Source organism: Zonotrichia albicollis, chromosome 32, assembly GCF_047830755.1.
Source record: "Zonotrichia albicollis isolate bZonAlb1 chromosome 32, bZonAlb1.hap1, whole genome shotgun sequence".
In the NCBI taxonomy this organism is placed as follows: domain Eukaryota; kingdom Metazoa; phylum Chordata; class Aves; order Passeriformes; family Passerellidae; genus Zonotrichia; species Zonotrichia albicollis.
In genome coordinates this window covers 604,059-630,686 of record NC_133850.1, presented here as the reverse complement: position 1 = coordinate 630,686, position 26,628 = coordinate 604,059, and the positions used below count along the sequence as shown (strand labels likewise).

The 26,628-nt window shown below is 54.9% G+C and overlaps 2 protein-coding genes across 2 annotated transcripts; one reads left to right on the top strand and one right to left on the bottom strand.

The window, feature by feature from the left end:
• Positions 1 to 17,725: 17,725 nt before the first annotated feature.
• C32H19orf53 (chromosome 32 C19orf53 homolog) lies at positions 17,726 to 18,668 on the bottom strand. The gene is given in 4 exon segments (XM_074530409.1): positions 17,726 to 18,087; positions 18,090 to 18,185; positions 18,271 to 18,326; positions 18,505 to 18,668. Coding segments are annotated over 4 exon segments (291 nt in total). The 5' UTR covers positions 18,602 to 18,668; the 3' UTR covers positions 17,726 to 18,045.
• A 1,383-nt stretch (positions 18,669 to 20,051) lies between these two features.
• NACC1 (nucleus accumbens associated 1) lies at positions 20,052 to 26,135 on the top strand. The gene is given in 9 exon segments (XM_074530384.1): positions 20,052 to 20,206; positions 22,283 to 22,533; positions 22,536 to 22,577; positions 22,580 to 22,665; positions 23,764 to 24,168; positions 24,171 to 24,324; positions 25,387 to 25,403; positions 25,892 to 26,023; positions 26,025 to 26,135. Coding segments are annotated over 8 exon segments (1,164 nt in total). The 5' UTR covers positions 20,052 to 20,206; positions 22,283 to 22,301; the 3' UTR covers positions 26,121 to 26,135.
• Positions 26,136 to 26,628: the final 493 nt, after the last annotated feature.

Sequence of the window (26,628 nt, the reverse complement as noted above, 5' to 3'; positions counted from 1 at the left end):
TATGGGACAGGGCCATGGGGCAGGGCCGGGTGTGGGGCAGGGCCCGCGGGGTGTGGGGCAGGGCCGGGCCGCGCTCCCGCTGACGCGTTGTGGTTTCGCTACTTCCGATAGAAAAGCTCTGTTTAATGTCTGTGTGTGCGGCATCGCCATGGCGACCCCGGCCCCCCCCCCCCCCGGGCCCCACGGGGCCCTCCCCGGGCCCTCCCCGGGCCCCACAGAGCCCCACCGAGCCCCACAGAACCCCACAGAGCCCCACAGAGCCCCACAGAGTCCCCTCAGGCCCCACAGAGCCCCCCGAGCCCCACCAGGCCCCACAGGGCCCTCAGAGCCCCACAGAGCCCCCCTGGGCCCCACAGAGTCCCCTCAGGCCCCACAGAGCCCCATCGGGCCCACAGAGCCCCACCGGGCCCCACCAGGCCCCACAGGGCCCACTGAGCCCCACCGGGCCCACAGAGCCCCCCCGGGCCCCACAGAGCCCCACCGGGCCCACAGATCTCCACAGAGCCCCACAGAGCTCCCCTGGGCCCCACAGAACCCCCACAGGGCCCCACAGAGCCTCCCCAGGCCCCACTGAGCCCCACCGAGCCCACAGAGCCCCCTCAGGCCCCACAAAGCCCCCCCCCAGGCCCACAGAGCCCCACCAGGCCCCATCAGGCCCCACAGGGCCCACAGGGTCCCACAGAGCCCCCCCCAGGCCCACGGAGCCCCACAGAGCCCCCACGGACCCAGCTATGGGGCACACACGAGCATTGACATGGGGTGTCCCGGCGGTGGGGTGTGCCATGGGGCAGGGAACCCCCTTGCTGTGGGGCACACAGACTCTGTGCCATGGGGCACCGAACCCGCTTTCTCTAGGGCACTTAACCGGCTTGCTGTGGGGCATTGAATCCCCTCTCTGTGGGGCACAGACTCTGTGCAATGGGGCATTGAACCCCCTTTGCTGTGGGGCACAGACTCTGTGCAATGGGGCACGGAACCTGCTTTTTGTGGGGTGCTGAATCCACTTTCTATGGGGCAACGAACCCACTTTCTATGGGGCACTGAACCCACTCTCTGTGGGGCACACAGACCCTCTGCCATGGGGCACTGAACCCCCTTTTTGTAGGGCACACAGACTCTGTGCCATGGGGCACCAGACCCCCTTGCCATGGGGCACTGAACCCACTTTCTATGGGGCACAGAACCAACTTTTTGTGGGGCACTGAACCCACTTGCTGTGGGGCACTGAACGCCCTTGCTGTGGGGCACACAGGCCTTGTGCCATGGGGCACAAAGTGCCCTTTCTATGGGGCAAGTGGGGCACTGATCCCTCTTGCCATGGGGCACATGGGGCACATGAACCTTTCTAAAGGGCACTGAACCCCCTTTCTATGGGGCATGTGGGGCACGAAGCCGCCTTTCTTTGGGGCACATGTGGCACTGACTCCCCCCCTCTATGGGGCACGAATCCCCATTTCTATGTGCCATGGACCCCCCCTTTCTATGGGGCATGAAGCCCCCTCCCCATGTGGCACTGATCCCCCTTGCCATGGGGCACCAAACCCCCTTGCCATGGGGCATGGACCCCACGTTTCTATGGGTCACAGATCCCCCTTTTTAGGGGGCACTGACTCCCCTTTTTATGGGGCACAGATCCCCCTTTTTATGGGGCACATGGGGCACTGACCACACGTTTCTGTGGGGCACAGATCCCCCTTTTTAGGGGGCACTGATTCACCTTTCTATGGGGCACATGGGGCACTGACCACACGTTTCTATGGGGCACAGATCCCCCTTTCTATGGGGCACAGATCCCCCTTTTTATGGGGCACGAGTCTCCTTCTGCCCCCGCTCCATCCCGGCTCCGTTCGGTTCCTTTCGGCTCCATTCGGTCCCGCTCGGCACCATTCGGTTCCGTTCGGTACCATTCGGTTCCGTTCGGCTCCGTTCGGTGCCGCTCGGCTCCGTTCGGTGCCGCTCGGTTCCGTTCGCCTCCGTTCGGTTCTATTCGGCTCCGCTCGGCCCCGTTCGGGTCTCCCCCGCCGTTCCCCCACTCGCGGTTACCGTGAGGGCTCCGCGCTGTCCCGAGGCGGTCCCGGGGCGGTCTCGGGGCGGGCGGACCCAAACCCGGTCCCTCCTCCCCTCCATTCCTCCCCCCCCCCGCCATTCCCTTCCCTCCCCTCCCTTCCCGTTCCCCCCCCCCTCGCTCCGCCGCCGCCGCGGCCTCGTCTGTGCCGGGGCGGAGCGAAGCGTTTAAAAGCGTTTCCCTTCTTGGAGTAAAACTCAGAGACTTGGGGGAGCCCCCGGGAGCCCCCCCATGAGCGGGACCCCTCCCCACCACCACCACCACCACCATCATCACCACCATCATCATCACCACCATCACCACCGGGAGTTCCCCCGTTCCCCCTCAGCGCCCCCCGGGACCCCCCGCCCCACCGGTGCCGGTGAGTAACGGGGGAAACCCCTGGAAGGTTCCGGGCCGGCGGGAGCGCGCGGCGCCGGGGCCGTGGCCTCGTGCCCGGCGTGCCGGGAAAGGGCCCGCGGCTCCCGCTCGTTCCCACCGGGAGCGCTCCGCGCGTTTCCCCCCGCCCGGTGCCCATCGACGGCTCCCGGACCGCTCGGTGTGGGGGGGTGAAGGGTTTTTTTGGGGGTGATTTTTGGGGGGTTTTTGTTGGGTTTGAGGAGGAGAAGAACGGAGCGGGGGGGGGCGGCGGCGCCGGGCCGGTGATTCATCCTTTCCCCCCCGGCGCCGACGGGCGCGGACGGGGCGGCCCCTCCCGCCCCCGCCCCCGCTTGGCCCGAGCGGCGCCGGAGCCGCCCCGGGCCTGGGAACCCCGAAATTCCCGCTGGGGCCGGGCCGGGCACGGCGTGGGACCCCCCTAAAACCACCCCGGAACCCCAAATTTCAAACGCACCCCTAAATTTAGGGAGTTTGGGAACCCAGAAAATACCGGGAGAGCCGGTCCCGAACACGGCATGGGACCCTAAACCACTCTGGAACCCCGAAATTCCCCGCCCGAACACGGCATGGGACCCCAGACCCCCCTAAACCACCCCGGAACCCCAAATTTCAAACGCACCCCTAAATTCAGGGAGTTTGGGAACCCCAAAAATCCCGGCCCGAACACGGTATGGGACCCCAAACCCCATAGGGAACCCCGAAATTGCCATTGGGGCCGGGCCGAGCACGGCGTGGGACCCCCTAAACCACCCTGGAACCCCAAATTTCAAACGCACCCCGAAATTTAGGGAGTTTGGGAACCCCGAAAATCCCGGGAGAGCCGGTCCCGAACACGGCATGGGACCCCAGACCCCCCTAAACCACCCCGGAACCCCAAATTTCAAACGCACCCCTAAATTCAGGGAGTTTGGGAAACCAGAAAATACCGGGAGAGCCGGTCCTGAACACGGCATGGGACCCCAGACCCCCCTAAACCACCCTGGAACCCCGAAATTCCCGTCCCGAACATGGCGTGGGACCCCCTAAACCACCCCGGAACCCCAAATTTCAAACGCACCCCTAAATTCAGGGAGTTTGGGAACCCCGAAAATACTGGTAGAGCCGGTCCCGAACACGGTATGGGACCCCAGACCCCATAGGGAACCCCGAAATTCCCGGTGGGGCCGGGCCGAGCACGGCGTGGGACCCCTAAACCACCCCGGAACCCCAAATTTCAAACGCACCCCTAAATTCAGAGAGTTTGGGAACCCCGAAAATCCCTGCCCGAACACGGTATGGGACCCCAAACCCCCCTAAACCACCCTGGAACCCCGAAATTCCCGGCAGAACACAGCGTGGGACCCCCTAAAACCACCCCGGAACCCCAAATTTCAAACGCACCCCTAAATTCAGGGAGTTTGGGAACCCCGAAATTCCCGGCCCGAACACAGCGTGGGACCCCAAACCCTATAGGGAACCCTGGAACCCCAAAATTCAAACCCACTCATAAATTTAGGGAGTTTGGGAACCCTGAAATTCCCGGCCCGAACACGGCATGGGACCCCAGACCCCCCTAAACCACCCCGGAACCCCAAATTTCAAGCCAACCCCCACCCTGATCCGGACCCCCAAACTCAGGGATCCAAAATTCCGGATACCCCAAAACCCGGCATGGGACCCCCAAACCCCTCGGGAACCCCAAATTTTCAAAGCAACCTCTAAACTCAGCGATTTTGGGAACTCCCAAAATTCCGGACACCCCAAACCCACCATGAGACCCCAACCCCATTTGATCACCCCCTTTGAAATTTGGGAACCCCAAATTTCAAACTCATCCCAACCCCCAAATTCAGCGATTTTGGGAACTCCCAAAATTCCGGACACCCCAAACCCACCATGAGACCCCCGCCCCAAAACCCTCCCGATCTGGGACCCCCCCAAAACCCCCAAATTTCCACCCCTTCCTCACCGGGACCCCCAAACTCACGGAGCCCCCCAATTTTGGGGGGTCCCGGTCTCACCTGGCGTGACCCCCCCCCCAAATCTCAGCCCCTTCCCCATGTGGGACCCCCAAAACCCCACAGACCCCCCCCCCCATCCTGAAGCATGGACACCCCCAAATCCCCCCGGGACCCCCCCTCAACAGCGGAGCCCCCAGACCCATCTTTGGGACCCCCCAAAAAGCACAACAGCCCCCCCCCTTTATCCTTGGGACCCCCAAAACCCCCTCCCCAAATTCCCGCATTCCGCTGCTTTTCCCACTCCGGTTTTGGTGGGAAATTTTGGGAATTTTGGAAATTATTTGGGAATTTTGGCACCGGGCAAATTTGGGAATTTTGGGAATTTGGGGAATTGTAATTTTGGGGAATTTGGGAAATTGTAATTTTGGGGAATTTGGGAATTTTGGCACCGGGAATTTTGGGGAATTTGGGAATTTGGAATTTTGGGGAATTTGGGAATTTTGGCATCGGGAATTTTGGGGAATTTGGGAATTTTGGCACCGGGTACCCCCCCGGAGCCCCCCCCGTTCCCCGCCCGGTGCCGCCGCCCCCGCCCGGGGCCGCGGGAGCCGGAGCCGGTCGGGGCGGCCGAACCGGCACCGCCCTGGCGCGGGGGGGGCACCGGGAGGGGCCCCAAAAAACCGGGGAGGGGCCCCCAAAAAAAAACCGGGGGGCCCAAAAACCGGAGAGGGGACCCCCAAAAAAATTGGGGGTGGTCCCAAAAACCGGGACCCCCAAAAACCGGGGATGGCCCCCAAAAACCGGGGAGGGGCCCCCCCAAAAAACCGGGGAGGGGCCCCAAAAAACCGGGGAGGGACCCCAAAAAAATTGGGGGTGGTCCCAAAAACCGGGACCCCCAAAAAAACCGGGGATGGCCCCCCCAAAAAACCGGGGAGGGACCCCAAAAACCGGGGGGGGCCAAAAAACCGGGGGGCCCAAAAACCGGGGGGCCCAAAAACCGGGGAGAGCCCCCCGCCCAAAAAAAACCGGGGAGGGACCCCAAAAAAATTGGGGGTGGTCCCAAAAACCGGGACTCCCAAAAAAACCGGAGAGACCCCCCCCCAAAAAAAAACCGGGGGGCCCAAAAAACCGGGGGTGGTCCCAAAAACCGGGGAGGGGCCCCCCCCCAAAAAAAACCGGGGAGGGACCCCAAAAACCGGAGAGGGGACCCCAAAACAATTGGGGGTGGTCCCAAAAACCGGGACTCGCAAAAAAACCGGGGATGGCCCCCCCCAAAAAAACGGGGAGGGACCCCAAAAACCGGGGGTGGTCCCAAAAACCGGGGAGAGACCCCCCCCCAAAAAACCGGGGAGGGACCCCAAAAACCGGGGGGGGGCCCAAAAAACCGGGGGTGGTCCCAAAAACCGGGGAGAGACCCCCCCCAAAAAACCGGGGAGGGGACCCCAAAAACCGGAGAGGGGACCCCCAAAAAATTGGGGGTGGTCCCAAAAAACCGGGGAGGGACCCCCAAAAAACCGGGGATGGACCCCAAAAACCGGGGGACCCAAAAACCGGGGGTGGTCCCAAAAAACCGGAGGGACTCCCCAAAAAAACCGGGGATGGCCCCCCCAAAAAACCGGGGAGGGACCCCAAAAACCGGGACGGGCCCAAAAACCGGGGGGGGCCAAAAAAACCGGGACCCCCAAAAAACCGGGGAGGGTCCCCCCAAAAACCAGCCCCCCCCCCCCAAAAAAACAAACCGGGGGCCCCCAAAAATAAATAAATAAACCACCCCAAAATTTATGGGGAGGGGGGTTCCAAATCCCGGGACCCCTCCCAGCCTCGTGGCGCTGTCGCGATAGTCGCGACCCCCCCCCCCAAGGTGTGGAGATGGGGAGGGGGCGCCCCCGAACCTCCCCCCGTTTTTTTTACCCCCCGGTTTGGGGGCCGGGTCCAGCCGAGCCCCTTTGAAGTCGGCCCGTTGTCGTGACGACGCTGATGTCACGACATGATGTCACGACAGGGCGGGGCCTCGCGGGGCGCACATGGCGGAGCCGCGGGGACAGGAGGGGACATCGGGGGTGACACAAAGGGGACACCGGGGGTGGCACCACCACCATGGGGATATCGCGAGGGACACGCGGGTCGCGACAGCTTGGGGACATCCAGGGGACATTGGGGACCCGGGTTTGTGTCCCCAACTTTGTCCCGATTTTGGGTTTTGTGTCCCCAAACCCGCTCCTGTGTCCCCAACCCCTGTCCCAGTGTCACCGTCCCCTCACTGTCCCCTCAATGTCCCCTCAGTGTCCCCCCAATGTCCCCTCAGTGTCCCCTCAATGTCCCCTCAATGTCCCCCCAATGTCCCCTCAATGTCCGCCCAATGTCCCCCCAATGTCCCCTCACTGTCCCCTCAATGTCCCCCTCAATGTCCCCTCAGTGTCCCCCCAATGTCCCCTCAGTGTCCCCTCAGTGTCCCCTCAGTGTCCCCCCAATGTCCCCCCAATGTCCCCCCAATGTCCCCTCAGTGTCCCCTCAATGTCCCCTCACTGTCCCCTCAGTGTCCCCTCAGTGTCCCCCCAATGTCCCCTCAATGTCCCCTCAATGTCCCCCCACTGTCCCCTCAATGTCCCCCCAATGTCCCCTCATTGTCCCCCCAATTTCCCCTCAGTGTCCCCCCAATGTCCCCTCAATGTCCCCCCACTGTCCCCTCAATGTCCCCTCATTGTCCCCTCAATGTCCCCCCAATGTCCCCCCAATGTCCCCTCAATGTCCCCTCAGTGTCCCCCCAATGTCCCCTCACTGTCCCCTCAGTGTCCCCTCAATGTCCCCGTCCCATCCCCACATTGACTCCCCTTAGAATGGGACCCCCCTGGAGACCCCCAAAACCACCTGGAGACCCCCAAAAACAACTGAAATCACCCAAAAACACCTCGAGACCCCCAAAAAAACCACCTGAAACCCCCCAAAAAACACCTGGAGACCCCAAAAAACACCAAAACCACCTGGAGACCCCAAAAAAACCGGCTGGAGACCCCCCTGGACACCCCCAAAAACACCTTGAGACCCCCAAAACCACCTGAAATCACCCAAAAACCCCTCGAGACCCCAAAAAACCGCCTGGAGACCCCCCTGGACATCCCCAAAAACACCTGGAGACCCCCCTGGACACCCCCAAAAACATCTGAAACCACCCCAAAAACCACCTGGAGCACACCTGGACCCCCCAAAAACCACCTGGAGACCCCTCCCCAAATACCTGGAGCCCCCTGGACCCCCCTAAAACCACCTGGAGACCCCTCCCCAAATACCTGGACCCCCCCAAAACACCTCGAGACCCCCCTGGATCCCCCCAAAAACCACCTGGAGACCCCTCCCCAAATACCTGGAGCCCCATGGACCCCCCCCAAAAACCCCCTGGGGACCCCTCCCCAAATACCTGAAGGCCCCTTAAACCACCTGAAACTCCCCCTAAACCATCTCGAGACCCCCCAAAAACCACCTTGAGACCCCTCCCCAAATACCTGGACCCCCCCAAACACCTTGAGACCCCCCTGGAGCCCCTCAAAAACCACTTGGAGACCCCTCCCCAAATACCTGAAGGCCCCTTAAACCACCTGAAACTCCCCCTAAACCATCTCGAGACCCCCCAAAACACGTTGAGACCCCCCTGGACCTCCCCAAAACCACCTGGAGACCCCTCCCCAAATACCTGGACCCCCCCAAAACACCTCGAGACCCCCCTGGACCCCCTCAAAAACCACTTGGAGACCCCTCCCCAAATACCTGGAGCCCCATGGACTCCCCCCAAAACCACCTCGAGACCCCCCTGAAGCTCCCCAAAACACCTGGACCCCTCCCCAAATACCTGGACCCCCCCAAAAACCCCCTGGGGACCCCTCCCCAAATACCTGAAGGCCCCTTAAACCACCTGAAACTCCCCCTAAACCATCTCGAGACCCCCCAAAACACCTCGAGACCCCCCTGGACCCCCCTGGAGACCCCTCCCCAAACACCTGGAGCCCCCCAAACCCCCCTGGACCCCCCCCATGTGCGCCCCCTCCCCTCATTTCCCATTTTCCCGCAGGTTCCGGTGGCTCCGACGCCTCCGTGGGACCCCCGGGACCCCCCCGGGATTTTGGGGGTTCAGGGGGGGGGTCCCCGACCCCTCCCCCACCGCTGGTGCCCGCCGGGGTTCCTGGCTTTGGGATTTTTGACCTTTTTCACCCAAAATCACATTGCCAGGGATTTCCAACGGGCCCCAGCCCCCGCTGCCGCCCGGGGAGCCTTGGGTTTGGTTTGATTTTTATTTTTATTTTAATTTTATTTTATTTTATTTTATTTTTATTTTATTTTATTTTATTTTATTTTATTTTATTTTATTTTATTTTATTTTATTTTATTTTATTTTATTTCATTTCATTTTATTTCATTTCATTTCATTTCATTTCATATTTTATTTTATTTTATTTTATTTTATTTTATATTTTATTTTATTTTATTTTATTTTATTTTATTTTATTTTATTTTATTTTATTTTATTTATTTTTTATTTATTTTATTTTAATTTTGGGGTTTTTTGGGGGGGGGTTGGGGGTGCTTAGGGATTTTTTTTTGTTTTTTTTGGGGGGTTATTTTGGGGTTTTTTGGGGGAGTTTTGTGGGGTTTTTGGGGTTTTTTTGCGTTATTTTTTGGGTTATTTTTTGGGGTAGTTTGGGGGTTTTTTGGGGTTTTTTTTTGGGGAATTTTTTTGGGTTTTTTGCGGGTGTTTTTGGGGTGTTTTGGGGATTTTTTTGGGGGGTTATTTAGGGGTTTTTTTGGTGTTTTTTGGGGGAGTTTTATGGGATTTTTTGGGGGGTGTTTTTGGGATTTTTTGGGGGATTTTTAAAAAATTTTTTGGGGGTTATTTAGGGGTTTTTTGGGGGGTGTTTTGGGATTTTTTTGGGGGGGTTAATTAGGGGTTTTTTGGGGGAGTTTTATGGTTTTTTAGGGGGGTGTTTTTGGGATTTTTTGGGGGGATTTTTTTTATTTTTTGGGGTTATTTTGGGGTTTTTTGGGGGAGTTTTATGGGTTTTTTGGGGGGTGTTTTTGGGATTTTTTTGGGGGATTTTTAAAAAATTTTTTGGGGGTTATTTTGGGGTTTTTTGGGGGAGTTTTATGGTTTTTTTGGGTTATTTTTTGGGTTATTTCTTGGGGTAGTTTGAGTTTTTTTGGGGGGCTGTTTTTGGGGAATTTTTGGGGTTTTTTTGGGTTTTTTTTCGGGTGTTTTTGGGGTTATTTTGGTTTTTTTGCATTTTTTGGGGTAGTTTTATGCTTTTTGAGGGGTTTTTTTGGGTTTTTTAGCAGTTTTTTTGGGGGGCTGTTTTTGGGGAAATTGTTTTTTGTTTTTTGGGGGGTTTTGGGGTTTTTTGAGGGTTTTTTTGGGTTAGTTTGGGGTTTTTTTGCGGGTTCTTTGGGGGTGGTTTTGGGGAGTGTTTGCGGTGTTTTTTGGGGTATTTTTGGAAGATTTTTGGGGTGAATTTTGAGGTGTTTTTGGGGTATTTTGGGGTATTTTTGGGGTATTTTTTGGGGTATTTTTGTGTGTATTTTGGGGTATTTTTCGGCTGGTTTTGAGGGATTTTTTGGGTGTTTTTTGGTTTTGTTTTGGGGTTTTTTTGGGGGTTGTTTTGAAGGTTTTTTTGTGTGGTTTTTGGGGTGTTTTTTGTGAGTTTTGGGGCGTTTTTGGGGTGTTTCTTGTGTGTATTTTGGGGTGGTTTTGGTTTTTTTGGGGGAGTTTTTGCGGTGTTTTTTGGGGTATTTTTGTGTGTATTTTGGGGTATTTTTGGGCTGGTTTTGAGGGATTTTTGGGCTTTTTTTTTGGGATTTTTTGGGTGTTTTTTGGGTTTGTTTTGGGGTTTTTTGGGGGTTGTTTTGAAGGGTTTTTTGTGTGGTTTTTGGGGTGTTTTTTGTGAGTTTTGGGGTGTTTTTGCGGTGTTTTTTGGGGTATTTTTGGAAGTTTTTTAGGGTGAATTTTGAGGTGTTTTTGGGGTATTTTTGTGTGTATTTTGGGGTATTTTTGGGCTGTTTTTGAGGGATTTTGGGCTGTTTTTGAGGGATTTTTGGGGCTGTTTTTGAGGGGTTTTTGGGCTATTTTTGAGGGATTTTTTGGGTGTTTTTTGGGTTTGTTTTGGGGTTTTTTTGGGGGTTGTTTTGAAGGTTTTTTTGTGTGGTTTTTGGGGTGTTTTTTGTGAGTTTTGGGGTATTTTTGCGGTGTTTTTTGTGTGTATTTTGGGGTATTTTTGGGCTGTTTTTGAGGGATTTTTGGGCTATTTTTGAGGGGGTTTTGGGTGTTTTTTTGGGATTTTTTGGGTGTTTTTTGGGTTTGTTTTGGGGTTTTTTGGGGGTTGTTTTGAAGGTTTTTTGTGTGGTTTTTGGGGTGTTTTCTGTGAGTTTTGGGGTGTTTTTGAGGTGTTTTTTGTGTGTATTTTGGGGTGGTTTTGGGTTTTTTTGGGGGGAGTTTTTGCGGTGTTTTTTGGGGTATTTTTGGAAGTTTTTTGGGGTGAATTTTGAGGTATTTTTGTGTGTATTTTGGGGTATTTTTGGGGTATTTTTTGGGGTATTTTTGTGTGTATTTTGGGGTATTTTTGGGCTGTTTTTGAGGGATTTTTGGGCTGTTTTTGAGGGATTTTTTTGGTGTTTTTTGGGTTTGTTTTGGGTTTTTTTGGGGGGTTGTTTTGAAGGTTTTTTGTGTGGTTTTTGGGGTGTTTTTTGTGAGTTTTGGGGTGTTTTTGGGGTGTTTTTTGTGTATATTTTGGGGTATTTTTGGGCTGGTTTTGAGGGATTTTTTGGGCTGTTTTTGAGGGATTTTTTGGGTGTTTTTTGGGTTTGTTTTGGGGTTTATTTGGGGGTTGTTTTGAAGGGTTTTTTGTGTGGTTTTTGGGGTGTTTTCTGTGAGTTTTGGGGCGTTTTTGGGGTGTTTTTTTGGGGTATTTTTGGAAGATTTTTGGGGTGAATTTTGAGGTGTTTTTGGGGTATTTTTGTGTGTATTTTAGGGTATTTTTGGGCTGGTTTTGAGGGATTTTTTGGCTGTTTTTGAGGGGTTTTTGGGCTGTTTTTGATGGATTTTTTGGGTGTTTTTTGGGTTTGTTTTGGGGTTTTTTTGGGGGTTGTTTTGGGGTGTTTTTTGTGTGTATTTTGGGGTATTTTTGGGCTGTTTTTGAGGGGTTTTTGGGCTGTTTTTTTGGGATTTTTTGGGTGTTTTTTGGGTTTTTTTGGGGGTTGTTTTGAAGGTTTTTTTGTGTGGTTTTTGGGGTGTTTTTTGTGAGTTTTGGGGCGTTTTTGGGGTGTTTTTTGTGTGTATTTTGGGGTATTTTTGGGCTGGTTTTGAGGGGGTTTTGGGCTGTTTTTGAGGGATTTTTTGGGGTGTTTTTTGGGTTTGTTTTGGGTTTTTTTGGGGGTTGTTTTGAAGGGTTTTTTGGTGTGGTTTTTGGGGTGTTTTTTGTGAGTTTTGGGGTGTTTCTTGTGTGTATTTTGGGGTGTTTTTGGTTTTTTGGGGGGGAGTTTTTGCGGTGTTTTTTGGGGTATTTTTGGAAGATTTTTGGGGTGAATTTTGAGGTGTTTTTGGGGTATTTTTGTGTGTATTTTGGGGTGTTTTTGAGGGATTTTTGGGGTGTTTTTGAGGGTTTTTTTGGGTGTTTTTTGGGTTTGTTTTGGGGTTTTTTTGGGGGTTGTTTTGAAGGTTTTTTTGTGTGGTTTTTGGGGTGTTTTTTGTGAGTTTTGGGGTGTTTTTGCAGTGTTTTTTGTGTGTATTTTGGGGTGGTTTTGGTTTTTTTTGGGGGGTGTTTTTGTGGTGTTTTTTGGGGTATTTTTGGAAGATTTTTGGGGTGAATTTTGAGGTGTTTTTGGGGTATTTTTGTGTGTATTTTGGGGTATTTTTGGGCTGTTTTTGAGGGATTTTTGGGGTGTTTTTGAGGGATTTTTGGGGCGTTTTTGAGGGATTTTTTGGGTGTTTTTTGGGTTTGTTTTGGGGTTTTTTTGGGGGTTGTTTTGAAGGTTTTTTTGTGTGGTTTTTGCGGTGTTTTTTGTGTGTATTTTGGGGTGGTTTTGGGTTTTTTTGGGGGGAGTTTTTGCGGTGTTTTTGGGGTATTTTTGTGTGTATTTTGGGGTATTTTTGGGCTGTTTTTGAGGGATTTTTGGGCTGTTTTTGAGGGTTTTTTTGGGCTGTTTTTGAGGGATTTTTGGGCTGTTTTTGTGGGGTTTTTGGGGTGTTTTTTGGGTTTGTTTTGGGGTTTTTTGGGGGTTGTTTTGAAGGTTTTTTTGTGGGTTTTGGGGTGTTTTTGGGCTGTTTTTGAGGGGTTTTTTGGGTGTTTTTTGGGTTTGTTTTGGGGTTTTTTGGGGGTTGTTTTGAAGTTTTTTTTGTGTGGTTTTTGGGTGTTTTTTGTGAGTTTTGGGGCGTTTTTGCGGTGTTTTTTGTGTGTATTTTGGGGTATTTTTGGGCTGTTTTTGAGGGGTTTTTGGGCTGTTTTTGAGGGATTTTTTGGGTGTTTTTTGGGTTTGTTTTGGGTTTTTTTGGGGGTTGTTTTGAAGGGTTTTTTGTGTGGTTTTTGGGGTGTTTTTGTGAGTTTTGGGGTGTTTTTGGGGTGTTTTTTGTGTGTATTTTGGGTTGGTTTTGGGCTGGTTTTGAGGGATTTTTGGGGTGTTTTTGAGGGATTTTTTGGGTGTTTTTTGGGTTTGTTTTGAAGGTTTTTTTGTGTGGTTTTTGGGGTGTTTTTTGTGAGTTTTGGGGTGTTTTTGCGGTGTTTTTTGTGTGTATTTTGGGGTGTTTTTGGTTTTTTTTGGGGGGTGTTTTTGCGGTGTTTTTTGGGGTATTTTTGGAAGATTTTTGGGGTGAATTTTGAGGTGTTTTTGGGGTATTTTTGTGTGTATTTTGGGGTATTTTTGGGCTGGTTTTGAGGGATTTTTGGGCTGTTTTTGATGGATTTTTTGGGTGTTTTTTGGGTTTGTTTTGGGGGTTGTTTTGAAGGTTTTTTTGTGTGGTTTTTTGTGAGTTTTGGGGCGTTTTTGCGGTGTTTTTTGTGTGTATTTTGGGGTATTTTTGGGCTGTTTTTGAGGGGTTTTTGTGGGATTTTTTGGGTTTGTTTTGGGGTTTTTTTGGGGGGTTGTTTTGAAGGTTTTTTGTGTGGTTTTTGGGGTGTTTTCTGTGAGTTTTGGGGCGTTTTTGGGGTGTCTGGGGGGCAGGGCTTAGCCCACCTGTGAACAGAGTCCAGCAGCGCCGTGTTCACAGTGGCTAAGTTCCGCCCCCCGCCCCCTTTTACCCACGCTGAGGGAAGACCCCTCCCCAAAATAACAAAAATTCTTAATTCATTTAAATTTTAGGTGCCCCCCCCCAAAAAAAAAAAAACCTTAGAGTTCCAGGATCGCCCTAAAAATCTGAATTTTCACCCCAAAAATTCAGAGTTTCATGACATGATGGAATCCCAGGACCCCTCCCTAAATTGTGGGACCCCCTCCCCAAAATAAGAAAAAATTAAAATTAAGGAAAATTTAAAACTTTAGGCTCCTCCCCCCCCCCCCAAAAAACCTGTTTATAGTTCTAAAAATCTGAATTTTCAGCCCAAAAATTCAGAGTTTCATGACATGATGGAATCCCAGGACCTCTCCCCAATTTGTGGGACCCCCTCCTCAAAATAAGAAAAATTTAAAATTAATTAAAATTTAAAATTTTAGGCTCCCTCCTCCCCCCCCCCCAAAAAAAACCCCTTGTTTATAGTTCTAAAAATCTGAATTTCAGCCCAAAAATTCAGAGTTTTGCAGGATGATGGAATCACGAGACCCCTCCCCAAATTGTGGGACCCCCTCCCTCCAAAAAAATATTAAAAATGAATTGAAATTTGAGACTCTCCCCCTCAACAAAACCCCGTTTAGAGCCCTAAAAATCTGAATTTCCACCTCGAAAATTCCGAGTTTTGCGACATGATGGCATCACAGGACCCCTCCCCAATTTGTGGGACCCCCTCCCCAAAATAAGAAAAATTTAAAATGAATTAAAATTTAAAATTTTAGGCACCCCCTTCCAAAAAAAACCTCGTTAAGAGTCCTAAAAGTTTGAATTTCAGCCCAAAAATTCAGAGTTTCATGACATGATGGAATCCCAGGACCCCTCCCCAATTTGTGGGACCCCCTCCCCAAAATAAGAAAAATTTAAAATTAATTAAAATTTAAAATTTTAGGCTCCCTCCTCCCCCCCAAAAAAAACCCCTGTTTATAGTTCTAAAAATATGAATTTCAGCCCAAAAATTCAGAGTTTTGCAGGATGATGGAATCACGAGACCCCTCCCCAAATTGTGGGACCCCTCCCTACAAAAAAATATTAAAAATTAATTGAAATTTGAAACTCTCCCCCTCAACAAAACCCCGTTTAGAGCCCTAAAAATCTGAATTTCCACCTCGAAAATTCTGAGTTTTGTGACATGATGGCATCACAGGACCCCTCCCCAATTTGTGGGACTCCCTCCTCAAAAGAAGAAAAATTTAAAATGAATTAAAATTTAAAATTTTAGGCTCCCTGCCCCCCAAAAAAAACTCGTTAAGAGCCCTAAAAATCTGAATTTCAGCCCAAAAATTCAGAGTTTCATGACATGATGGAATCACAGGACCCCTCCCCAATTTGTGGGACCCCCTCCTCAAAATAAGAAAAATTTAAAATTAAGAAAAATTTAAAATTAATTAAAATTTAAAATTTTAGGCTCCCTGCCCCCCCAAAAAAACCCGTTTAGAGCCCTAAAAATCCGAATTTCCACCCCAAAAATTCCGAGTTTTGCGACACGATGGAATCCCAATTTGTGGGACCCCCTCCCCAAAATAAGAAAAATTTAAAATTAATTAAAATTTAAAATTTTAGCCCCTCCCCTATTAAAAAAAACCCATTTACAGCAGCAGGATCGCCCTAAAAATCTGAATTTTCACCCCAAAATTTCAGGGTTTTGGCGGGATGATGGAAGCACGGGACCCCTGCCCACAGCCCGTGGGACCCCTCCCCACTTTGTGGGACCCCTCCCCACTTTGTGGGACCCCCGGGCCCCCCGGCCCCGCCCCCGGTGCCCGCTGAGCTGATTTGCAGTGCTTTGGTCAGACTGGCTCAGTTCAGCAGGAACAGGGGTGGGGGTCCCGCGCCCGCCCCCCGGGGGTCCCCCGGCTCCAGAGAGACCCCTCCCCAAAATAGAGACACCCCCCAAAATAGAGACAACCCCCCATTCACAGAGACCCCTCCCCAAATTAGAGACACCCCCCAATTCACAGAGACCTCCCCCAATTCACAGAGACCCCTCCCCAATTAGAGACACCCCCCCATTCACAGAGACCCCTCCCCATTTCATAGAGACCCCTCCCCAATTCACAGAGACCCCTCCCCAAATTAGAGACACCCCTCAATTCACAGAGACCCCTCCCCAAAACAGACACCTCCTCAATTCATAGAGACCCCTCCCCAAATTAGAGACACCCGCCCATTCACAGAGACCCCTCCCCAATTCAGAGACCCCTCCCAATTCACAGAGACCCCTCCCCATTTCATAGAGACCCCTCCTCAAATTAGAGACACCCCCCATTCACGGAGACCCCTCCCCAATTCACAGAGATCCCTCCCAATTCACAGAGACCCCTCCTCAAATTAGAGACCCCCCAAATTAGAGACCCCTCCCCAAATTAGAGACCCCCCCAATTCACAGAGACCCCTCCCAAAATAGAGACCCCTCCCCAAAATAGAGACACCTCCCAATTCACAGAGACCCCTCCTCAAATTAGAGACCCTCCCCAATTCACAGAGACCCCTCCCAAATTAGAGACACCCCCAATTCACCCAGAGACCCCTCCCCAAATGGCGCCCCACCAAATGGAGACCCCTCCCCAAATGGAGACCCTTCCCCAAAATGGAGACACCCCTGAAATGGAGACCCCTCCTCAAATAAAGACCCCTCCCCAAAATTCCTTCTGTCAATCCCTGAGCTCAACCAGACCCCAAAAACCCAAAAAATTGAGGGGGGGGGTGGGCACAGGATTTTGGGGGGGTTTGGGGGTTTTTGGGGGGAATTTGGGGTTTTTATGGGGAGGGGGGAGTCCCAGTTTTTTTGTTTTTTTTTTTTTTTTGGCGGAATTTGAGGTTTTTTTGGCGGGAATTTTGGGGTTTTTTTGGCGGGAATTTTGGATTTTTGGGTGTGTGTGTGGGAGGGGGGGTCCCGGGTTTTTGGGGCGGGAATTTTGGATTTTTTGGGCTTTTTTTGGCGGGAATTTGGTTTTTTTCGAGTTTTTTTTGGGGTTGTTTCGCTGTTTTTCCGTCTCCCCCTTTTCCTTGTCCCGGGCCAGCCCCGGGTGAGTCACGGAGGATTTTGGGGGGGTTCCGGGGTTTTGGTGGGAATTTTGAGTTTTTGGGGGGGAATTTTGGTTTTTTTTTGTGGGGGGGTCCCGTGTTTTTTTTTGGCGGGAAGTTTGGGATTTCTTTGGCGGGAATTGGGAATTTTTTGGAGTTTTTTTGGGGTTGTTTCGCTGTTTTTCCCTCTCCCAGCCCCGGGTGAGTCACGGGAGGATTTTGGGGGGGTCCGGGGGGGGCCCCGCCCCACGAGAGGCCCCTGGAGGGGGGGGGGAGGGGAAGGTTCGGCCCCTCCCCCACCGCTCCCTGTTTGTTTCCCAAAATAAACCCGGCGGCGGCGCCGATTCCCGGGAATTTCCCTGACGTCATTGGGGGCGTGGTTTGGGCTGCTAGCCACGCCCCCGGAGCGACCACACCCGTGGTGGGGGGAGGGGAGGGCGCCACACGTGGAATTGCCCCGCCCTGGAAAAAGGGTGCGGCGCCTTTAAGGCGTGGCCACGCCCCCGCTGCGTTCCTATTGGCTGGCGTGGTTTCCTCTGCTGTCAATCAGCGCGGGGCGGGGCGGGCTGTCAGTCAAAGCGCGCGTGGCCAATCAGAGTGGGGTGGGGGCGGAGCCAAAGGGAGGGGGCGGGGTTTGGGGTTCATTCATGAATGGTGGCGGCGGCGGAAACGGGGGGAGGGGCGGGAGCGCCCCAAAAACCAACGGGAACCCCAAAAACGCCCCCAGACCCACCGGGAACCCCTCGAGACCCCCGGGAACGCACCAAGAGCCCCATGAGGGCACCCCCAGACCCACCAGGACCCCACAAAACCTCCCCAAGGACACCGGGAGCCCCTCAAGACCCTCCCCAGAACCCTCAGGACCCCCAAAATCCCTGAAAACACCGAGACCCCCACAAAGGGGGACACCAGGACCCCCTTGGGGACCCAGAGACACTCGGGACCCCCCCCCCCCAATGTTCACCCCCCTCCCCAAATATCCCCTCCAGGAGCTCCCCAAAGTCAAACACGACTCTGTGGGGGTGGGAAAGACATAAAAAATTAATTTTATTATTTATTAGGGGGGCTGAGAACAGCCGGGACACCCCCAAATCCTGGTGGGGCTCATTGAGGGGGTTCAGGGCTCATTCCTGGGGGGTTTTTGGGAGGTTCAGGGGTCGATCCCGGGGGGTTTTGGGGCTGTTCTCAGCCCAGACTCCCCCAGACCCTTGTGGAGCTCATTGAGGGGGGTTCAGGGCTCGGTTTTTGGGGCTGTTCTCAGCCCAGACTCCCCCAGTTTCCCCATAGAGGGTTCAGGGCTTGTGCCCCAGGGTTTTGGGGGGTTCAGGGCTCGTTTTTGGGGTTCATCCTCGCCCCTTCTTGGCTCTGTCCTTGTCCTTGCCGCCCTTGGCGCCGTGACCAGCGCCAGCTTCTTGGGCAGCGCTCCCTGCGCTCTCTGCACGGTCTCCTGCTCGATCCTCATCCGGATCCCGACCTCCAGGCGCTGCAGAACATTCCAGAAGGGTCAGGGGGGCCCACGGGGAGACACCCGCGCCCCCAAAAATCCCCCCTCAGGGACCCCTTCTCACCTTCTTCAGCTTCTGCTGCTGGATCACGCGGAGCTTCTTGGGGGCGATGGTGCGGCCTAAAAGGGGGAGAGGCGGGGTGAGACCCCCGGGACCCCCCCAGGGCATCACGGGACCCCCCCCCGCCCAACCGGGGCCTCCCTCACGGCCGCAGCGCCTCAGGCCTGGTCCTGCCTCCATCTTGGGGACCCCCGGACCGGCCTGGCCGCGTTCCCCGGATTTCGGGAGCCTCCGCACCTCCTTTCCGCGGGCCCCGAGAGCTCCGCGCTGCCGCCGCCGCTGCTGCCGCCGCTTTCGGGCGCTTGGCCGCGGCCTTGGGGCGGCCCTGCGCCATGGCGGCTGTGAGGGAGCGCCGGGCATGATGGGATATACCGGGGCGGAAGTGTCGCAAAGAATGATGGGATATATCGGGGCGAAAACCCCGCAAAGGATCTCGGGGTATAGCGAGGAACAGCTGCAAAGGATGTCGGGATATACCGGGGCGGAAATGCCGCAAAGGACGTCGGGATATTGCGAGGCGGAAATGCCGCAGGGAACCCTGGGATGTACCGGGGCGGAAATGCTGCAAAGGATCTCGGGATATAGCGGGGCGGAAGTTCCGCAAAGTATCTCGGGATATAGCGAGGAACTGCCGCAAAGGATCTCGGGATTTACCGGGGCATCCCTGCCCCAGGACCCCCCTCGCGTTCCTGTGGTCCTCGAGGACTTCCTGAAGCCCCCCAGGGATGGAATTTCACCCCCTCGGATGGAATTTGCTCCTCCTGGATGGAATTTTCATCCCCCGGTTGGGATCTGGCCCCGTTTCCGTCGGGAATTCGGGGCTGAGGCCAATAAAGAACATTTTTTTCATTGTTGTAGTTTTTATTTTGGGTGGAATTGGGATCTCGCCTCCTTTTGGGGCTCTCCCCGTATCCCAACCCCCCCCCCCCAAATTCCAGCTCCTCCATCCCAGCCCCCTCCCCAGTATCCCAACTCCTTTTGGATCCCGAACCCCTTTCCAGCCCCTCCTCCTCCTCACCCCGGGTTTTCCAACGGATTTCGCCCTTTTGGGTGGAAATTTAGGAATTTCGGGGCCGTGGTGGCTGAGGGATTTTTATTCGTGCGTGTTCGCCCCTCACAAATGTCCCCAAGTGTCCCCATGCCCTCCCACACCTCGGGAAAGGAGGAAATTCGGGAAAACAAATCCGGACTTCACCCAATTCCTGGAAAATTTGGGGCGGCGGTAATCTGGGAATGCGGGGGGGGGGGCGGGGCTGCTGGTGCAGATTTTTAGGTAATATCCCGGGGAAAAAAATGGAAAATTAGGAATTTTGAGGGGGCCAGGGATTTCCCCCCCCATACAAAACCAGGACCGGGGGTCGCACCGAGCCTCCCCCCGCCGCCCCGTCTTCCAGCACGTGGCAAGGCCAGGGATGGGGGTCAAGCCCCCGGTGTGTCCCCCCGGTGTCCCCCGGGGCTCTCCGTGTCCCCCCCCCCGCTCACCCGCGCCCGCCGCCCCGCGCATTCCCCTCACATGGGCGCCGCCATCTTGCGCCGCTCACGTGACCACGGCGGCCGCGCAGGGCCTGAAAACCTCCGCCCGCCGTTCCAAAATGCCATCCCGCGGCATTGCCCGCCGGCGGCGCCGGGAGAAATCGATCCCGCCGTACCCCGCCCGCGAGGCGCAGTGCGCCAGCACCCTGTGCCTTTCCTCCGCGCTCCCCACGCCTTCCCAGCCCGTTCCCCGCTCGTTTTACGCCTCTCCCGCCCGTTAAACGCCTCGCGGTCGCCGTGCGGCGCGGGTGGATGATTCGGCGCTCGGCTGGTCGCGCAGGCGCGGGCGGCGCGCTCGGCGCTCGGCCGGTCGCGCCTGCCGCACAATGAATGGCCGCTGAGCGCGGCGGCCCCGGGAGCGGCTCCGGCAGCGGCCGCGGCCCCAGCGCAGCGCCCCCGGCCCCCGGTACGGCACCGACCGCCCTGCCCCGCCCCGAGCCCGCCCCCTGCCCCTCGCACCGGCTCCCCGGGGCTCCGCTTCCCTCCCGCACCGGGCCCGGTAACACCCCCCCCCCCCCCCCGCCCGTTCCCCCGGGCCTGCGGCGCCCTCCGGCCCCCCCCGCGCTGGGGATCCCCCGGTTCCCCCGGGTGACGCCGCTGCTGCTGCCGGGAATGGGTGTGTGTGTGGGGGGGGCTCTGTCCGTGCCCCCTCCGCTGTGGGGATTGGGTCCCCCCCCCTCCCCCATTGCGGACCCCCTGGGTTGGGGGGTTTGGGACCCCTCCCCCAAAATTTGGGGTCCCCCCGGTGTCACCTCGGGGGGTTCGGGGGTCCCATCCCTCCCCTGCTGGGCAGGGAGGGCTCCGCTGTCCCCAGGCCAGGGAGGGGGGTCCCTTTGGGTGACCCCCCCCCTCGTGTTTTGGGGTCCCTCTGCTCCTCCCCTCCCCCAGCTGGGGGATTCACCGCCCCCCCCCCCCAAATTTGGGGACCCCCCCCATTTCTTCTCTGGGGTCTCCCCTCAGTTCCCAGGTCAGACTCGGGGGTCTCTTTTCCCCCTCAATTTGGGGGTGTCTCCCCCAAACCCTGCGGCCCCCGGGGTGGTTCCTGCCCTGCTTTGCCCCCTCCCCAATTCCCTCAGAGCCCCCCTGGCCCTGGCGGGGACCCCCGAGCCTGAGGGGGGATTTGGGAGGGCTTGAGGGGGGATTTGGGTTGGGGGCTTTGTGGGACCCCTGGTTTTCCTCTGTGCCCCCCTCGTGTCCCTGCCCCATTCCCACTGTCCCGGTTCTTTTGTGTCCATCTCATTCCCTGTCCCCATTTGTCCCCACGTGCTGTACCCCTGTCCCCACACCCCAATGTCCCCACATGTCCCCAACACCTCCTGCTGCCCACAATGTCTCCAACGTCCCCTTTGTGTCCCCCCAATGTCCCCAATGTCGCCAACACCCCCTGTTGTCCCTCATTGTCCCCAACACCCCTCACTGTCCCTGCTGTCCCCAACATCCCCACTGTCCCCAAACACCCTGGTTGCCTCCCAATGTCCCCAATGTCCCCAATGCTCCCCAATGTCCCCAATGCTCCCACTGTCCCCAATGCTCCCTGTGCTGTCCCCCATGTCCCCAACACTCCCTGTTGTCTTCCCAATGCCCTCAATGTCCCCAATGCCCCCCGTGCTGTCCCTCTGCTGTCCCCCAACTCCCCCCATTGTCCCCAATGTCCCCAACACCCCCCATTGTCCCCAATGTCCCCAACACCCCCATGGTGTCCCTACTGTCCCCAACTCCCCCCAGTGTCCCCAACTCCTCCTGCTATCCCCAATGTCCCCAGTGCCCCCCATGCTGTCCCTACTGTCCCCATTGTCCCCTGCTGCCCGCAATGCTCTCAATGTCCCAACGCCCCCCTTGCTGTCCCCCCAGTGTCCCCAAGTCCCCCTCTCCTCCCCACTGTCCCCACTGTCCCCAATACCCCTCACTGTCCCTGCTGTCCCCCACTTCCCCCACTGTCCCCAACTCCCACCATTGTCCCCAACACCCTCTGTGCTGTCCCCCAGTGTCCCCAAGGCCCCCTCTCCTCCCCGTTGTCCCCACTGTCCCAGCGCCCCTGGTGCTGTCCCCCCAGTGTCCCCAAGTCCCCCTCTCATCCCCAATGTCCCCACTGTCCCCAATACTCCTCACTGTCCTGCTGTCCCCAACTGTCCCCACTGTCCCCAACACCTCCATGCTGTCCCTGCTGTCCCCAACACCTCCTGTGCTGTCCCCCCCAGTGTCCCCAAGTCCCCCTCTCATCCCCAACGTCCCCTGTGCTGTCCCCAGAGTGTCCCCAATGCCCCCTCTCCTCCCCACTGTCCCCACTGTCCCAAACACCCCTGTGCTGTCCTTGCTGTCCCCAACTGCCCCCACTTCCCCCACTGTCCCCAACTCCCACCATTGTCCCCACTGTCCCCAATACCTCCGGTGCTGTCCCCCCAGTGTCCCCAACGCCCCCTCTCCTCCCCACTGTCCCCACCGCCCCCTGTGCCGTCCCCAACGCCCCCCGCTGTCCCCGCAGGCCCCGCCCGGCGCCCGCCATGGCGCAGACGCTGCAGATGGAGATCCCCAACTTCGGCAACAGCATCCTGGAGTGCCTGAACGAGCAGCGCCTGCAGGGGCTCTTCTGCGACGTCTCGGTGGTGGTGAAGGGCCACGCGTTCAAGGCGCACCGCGCCGTGCTGGCCGCCAGCAGCTCCTACTTCCGAGACCTCTTCCACAGCTCCAAGAGCGCCGTGGTGGAGCTGCCGGCCGCCGTGCAGCCCCAGAGCTTCAGCAGATCCTCAGCTTCTGCTACACCGGCAGGCTCAGCATGAACGTGGGGACCAGTTCCTGCTGATGTACACGGCGGGCTTCCTGCAGATCCAGGAGATCATGGAGAAGGGCACCGAGTTCTTCCTCAAGGTGCCTGTGGGGTGGGGTGGGGGGTCAGGGTGGAGGGGGGAGTGAGGCACGTGAGGGCTGTGGTGTTAGAAGGCTGAGTTATGATTTTATTTTATTATATATATTATATCACATCATATTACATCATGTAGTATAATATCATGTAATAATTACATTATATCATAGTTATATCATATCATTATTACATTATATTACATCATACTACATCATACTATGTTACATTACATTACATTACATTACATTACATTACATTGCATTACATTACATTACATTGTATTGCATTGTATTACATTATATTACATTATACTGCATTATGTTACATTATGTTACATTATATTACGTTATACTACCTTATACTACGTTATATTACATTATATTACGTTATATTATATTATATTAGTGTAATATAGTGGAAGAAAGAAATTATGAATCTGACTCCCATGGTATTAAAAGGCTGATTTATCATTGTATGATATTATATACATTATATCATATTATATTACATTACATTACATCACATTACATTACATTACATTACATTATATTAATATGTAATATATGTGTAATATAATGGAAGAAGGACATGATGGATCTTACTCCCGTGGTGTTAGAAGGCTGATTTATTATTATATTATATTACGTTGCATCATATATATAATATATAATATATAATATATAGTATATATATAAGTATATATAATATCACACATATATTATATATGAATATAGTATACTATAGTAGAGTACGGTATAGTATAATATACTACAGTATACTATATTATGCTATATTATATTAATATATATTGTATCGTGTAGTATATTTTATATAATTATATATATATAGTTATATATATATATATATATATATAAAAATATATATACACATACGCACACATACATATATATAAATGTATATGTAATGTAATGTAATAAATCAACCTTCCAAGGAGTCCCATTCACTCATTCCTCCCTCATCCTGCGCACCCTGCAAACCCAACAATTCCCTTTTCCTCTGAGCCTCCTCATCTTCCCCGCACACAAACCCTGCCCACGAAGGATTTTCCCAGCAAAGACGATGCCAAAATTCTCCGTTTGCAGGTGAGCTCGCCGAGCTGCGACTCGCAGGGGCTGCACGGCGACGACACGCCGGGCTCGGAGCCGCAGAGCCCGGTGGCGCAGACCTCGGCGGCGCAGGGCTGGCCGGCCGCGCTGCCGCTGGTGTCGCGGGTCAAGACGGAGCAGGGCGAGCCCGACGGCGTGCAGTGCACCTTCGTGGTCAAGCGCCTGTGGGACGGCGCCGCCAAGGACTCCTCCTCCTCCTCTTCCTCCTCGGCCGCCGGCGGCGGCGGCAACAACGGCAGCAGGAAAATGGCCAAGTTCTCCGAGGCGGCGCCGCGCCAGAGCGCGCCCGGCGCCGCTGCTGCTGCCGCTGCCGGCGGTGGCGCCACCCCGGTCCCGGTGCCCGCCCCGGTGCCCGGCACGGCTGCGGACCAGACGAGCCCCGGGGCACGTCCAGCGCCTACACCAGCGACAGCCCCGGCTCCTTCCACAACGAGGAGGACGAGGAGGAGGATGCGGGCGAGGAAGGCTCGGACGAGCAGTACCGGCAGATCTGTAACATGTACACCATGTACAGCATGATGAACGTGGGGCCTGCAGGTATGGAGGGGTCTGGGGGGATTTAGGGGGCTCTGAGGAGGGTCTGGAGGGGATTGGGGGTCTCTGGTGTGTGAGCAGTACCCCCCTGTATCTGTACCATGTACACCATGTACAGCATGATGAACGTGGGGCCTGCAGGTATGGAGGGGGTCTGGGGGGATTTAGGGGGCTCTGAGGAGGGTCTGGAGGGGATTGGGGGTCTCTGGTGTGTGAGCAGTACCGGCAGATCTGTAACATGTACACCATGTACAGCATGATGAACGTGGGGCCTGCAGGTATGGAGGGGTCTGGGGGGATTTAGGGGGCTCTGAGGAGGGTCTGGAGGGGATTGGGGGTCTCTGGTGTGTGAGCAGTACGGGCAGATCTGTACCATGTACACCATGGACAGCATGATGAACGTGGGGCCTGCAGGTATGGGGGGGTCTGGGGGGATTTAGGGGGCTCTGAGAAGGGTCTGGAGGGGATTGGGGGTCTCTGGTGTGTGAGCAGTACCGGCAGATCTGTACCATGTACACCATGTACAGCATGATGAACGTGGGGCCTGCAGGTATGGGGGGGTCTGGGGGGGGCTTTGAGAGGGTCTGGGGGCGTCCAGGGGGGGGTCTGGGGGTTCTGGGGAGATTGGGGGACTCTGGGGAGGGTCCTGGGGGGTCCTTCGGGATGGGGGGTGTGGCTGTAAGGGTGACTCCACCCCATTTGGGGGCATGTTTAGAATGTGTGGGTGTGGCCTGGTAGGACTCTGTGTTGTCCTCCCCATTCCTATGTCACCCCTCAGAATTTTCAAGCTGGACCCCCTTCCCCACCACAAAGGTGACACCACAAAGGTGACACCTCAGGGGTGCCAGGGACCCCTCCCCACAGCACACAGAGCTCCATTTCCACATCCCCCCTCCCCAGCGGCAGAGAAGGTGGAGGCCCTGCCCAAGCAGCCCCCACAAAGGTGACACCACAAGTGACACCATAAAGGTGACACCACAAAGGTGACACAGGGGTGCCAGGGACCCCCAGAGCCCCCTCCCCACAGCACTTAGAGCTCCATCCCCGTGTTCGCCCCCTCCCCAGCTGCAGAGAAGGTGGAGGCCCTGCACAAGCAGCCCCCCTGTGACCCCCACAAAGGTGACACCACAAAGGTGACACCACAGGGGTGCCAGGGACCCCCGGAGCCCCCTCCCCACAGTGTGTACAGCTCCGTCTCCGTGTCCCCCCACCCTGTGCCCCCTCCCCAGCGGCAGAGAAGGTGGAGGCCCTGCCCAAGCAGCCCCCACAAAGGTGACACCACAAGTGACCACCATAAAGTTGACACCACAAAGGTGACACAGGGGTGCCAGGGACCCCCAGAGCCCCCTCCCCACAGCACTTAGAGCTCCATCCCCATGTCCCCTATCTCCCCAGCGGCAGAGAAGGTGGAGGCCCTGCCCGAGCAGCCCCCCACAAAGGTGACACCACAAGTGACACCACAGTGCCCCCCCTCTGCCCCAAACCCTCCAGGGACCCCCAGAGCCCCTTCCCCATAGCACCCAGAGCTCCATCCCCGTGTTCGCCCCTCCCCAGCTGCAGAGAAGTGGAGGCCCTGCCCGAGCAGCCCCCCCCGGAGCCCCGGGCCCGTGCCCGCCTGCGCCAGGACCTGGCATCGCTGCCGGCCGAGCTCGTCACCCAGATCGGGAACCGCTGCCACCCCAAGCTCTACGACGAGGGCGACCCCGGCCGAGAAACTGGAGCTGGTCACCGGTACTGGGACAAACTGGGATGGGCTCACACTGGGGTCTGGGGTTGGCTGGGTTTGGGGAGGCTGCTGAGGAGGGCAGGAGCAGGAGCCTCCTGTGGAATGGAAAATATAGACCCCCTCCCCTCAGAGCTGCTGTAAGATTTAATTTAAATGATAAAATTTAAAATTTACTTTTATTTAAAATTTTTTTGTTTATTTTTAAATTTGCTTTGTAATTTAAATTTTGTAAATTGTAAAACCTGCCCTCCCTCTGAGCAGAGCGTCTCCCAGTGGGATGCTGTAGCTAATAGGATACAGTGTAACACAATGTAACACAATGTAATACAATGTAACACACAATGCTAGACACTATAATGTATAATGTAATGTAATATAGTGTAACGTAACATAACCTAACATAACGTAATATAAATTTTTTATATATATATATATATATATATATATAAAAAAATATAAAATATTTCTTAACAGAAGCCAACTGCCACACAGAGGGGACATAGATTACAAAATATGCAAATATGCAAATTTTCCAGTGCAATCTGGGCCAGAGGACCCCCCTGTGCCCCCCCTGAACCCCA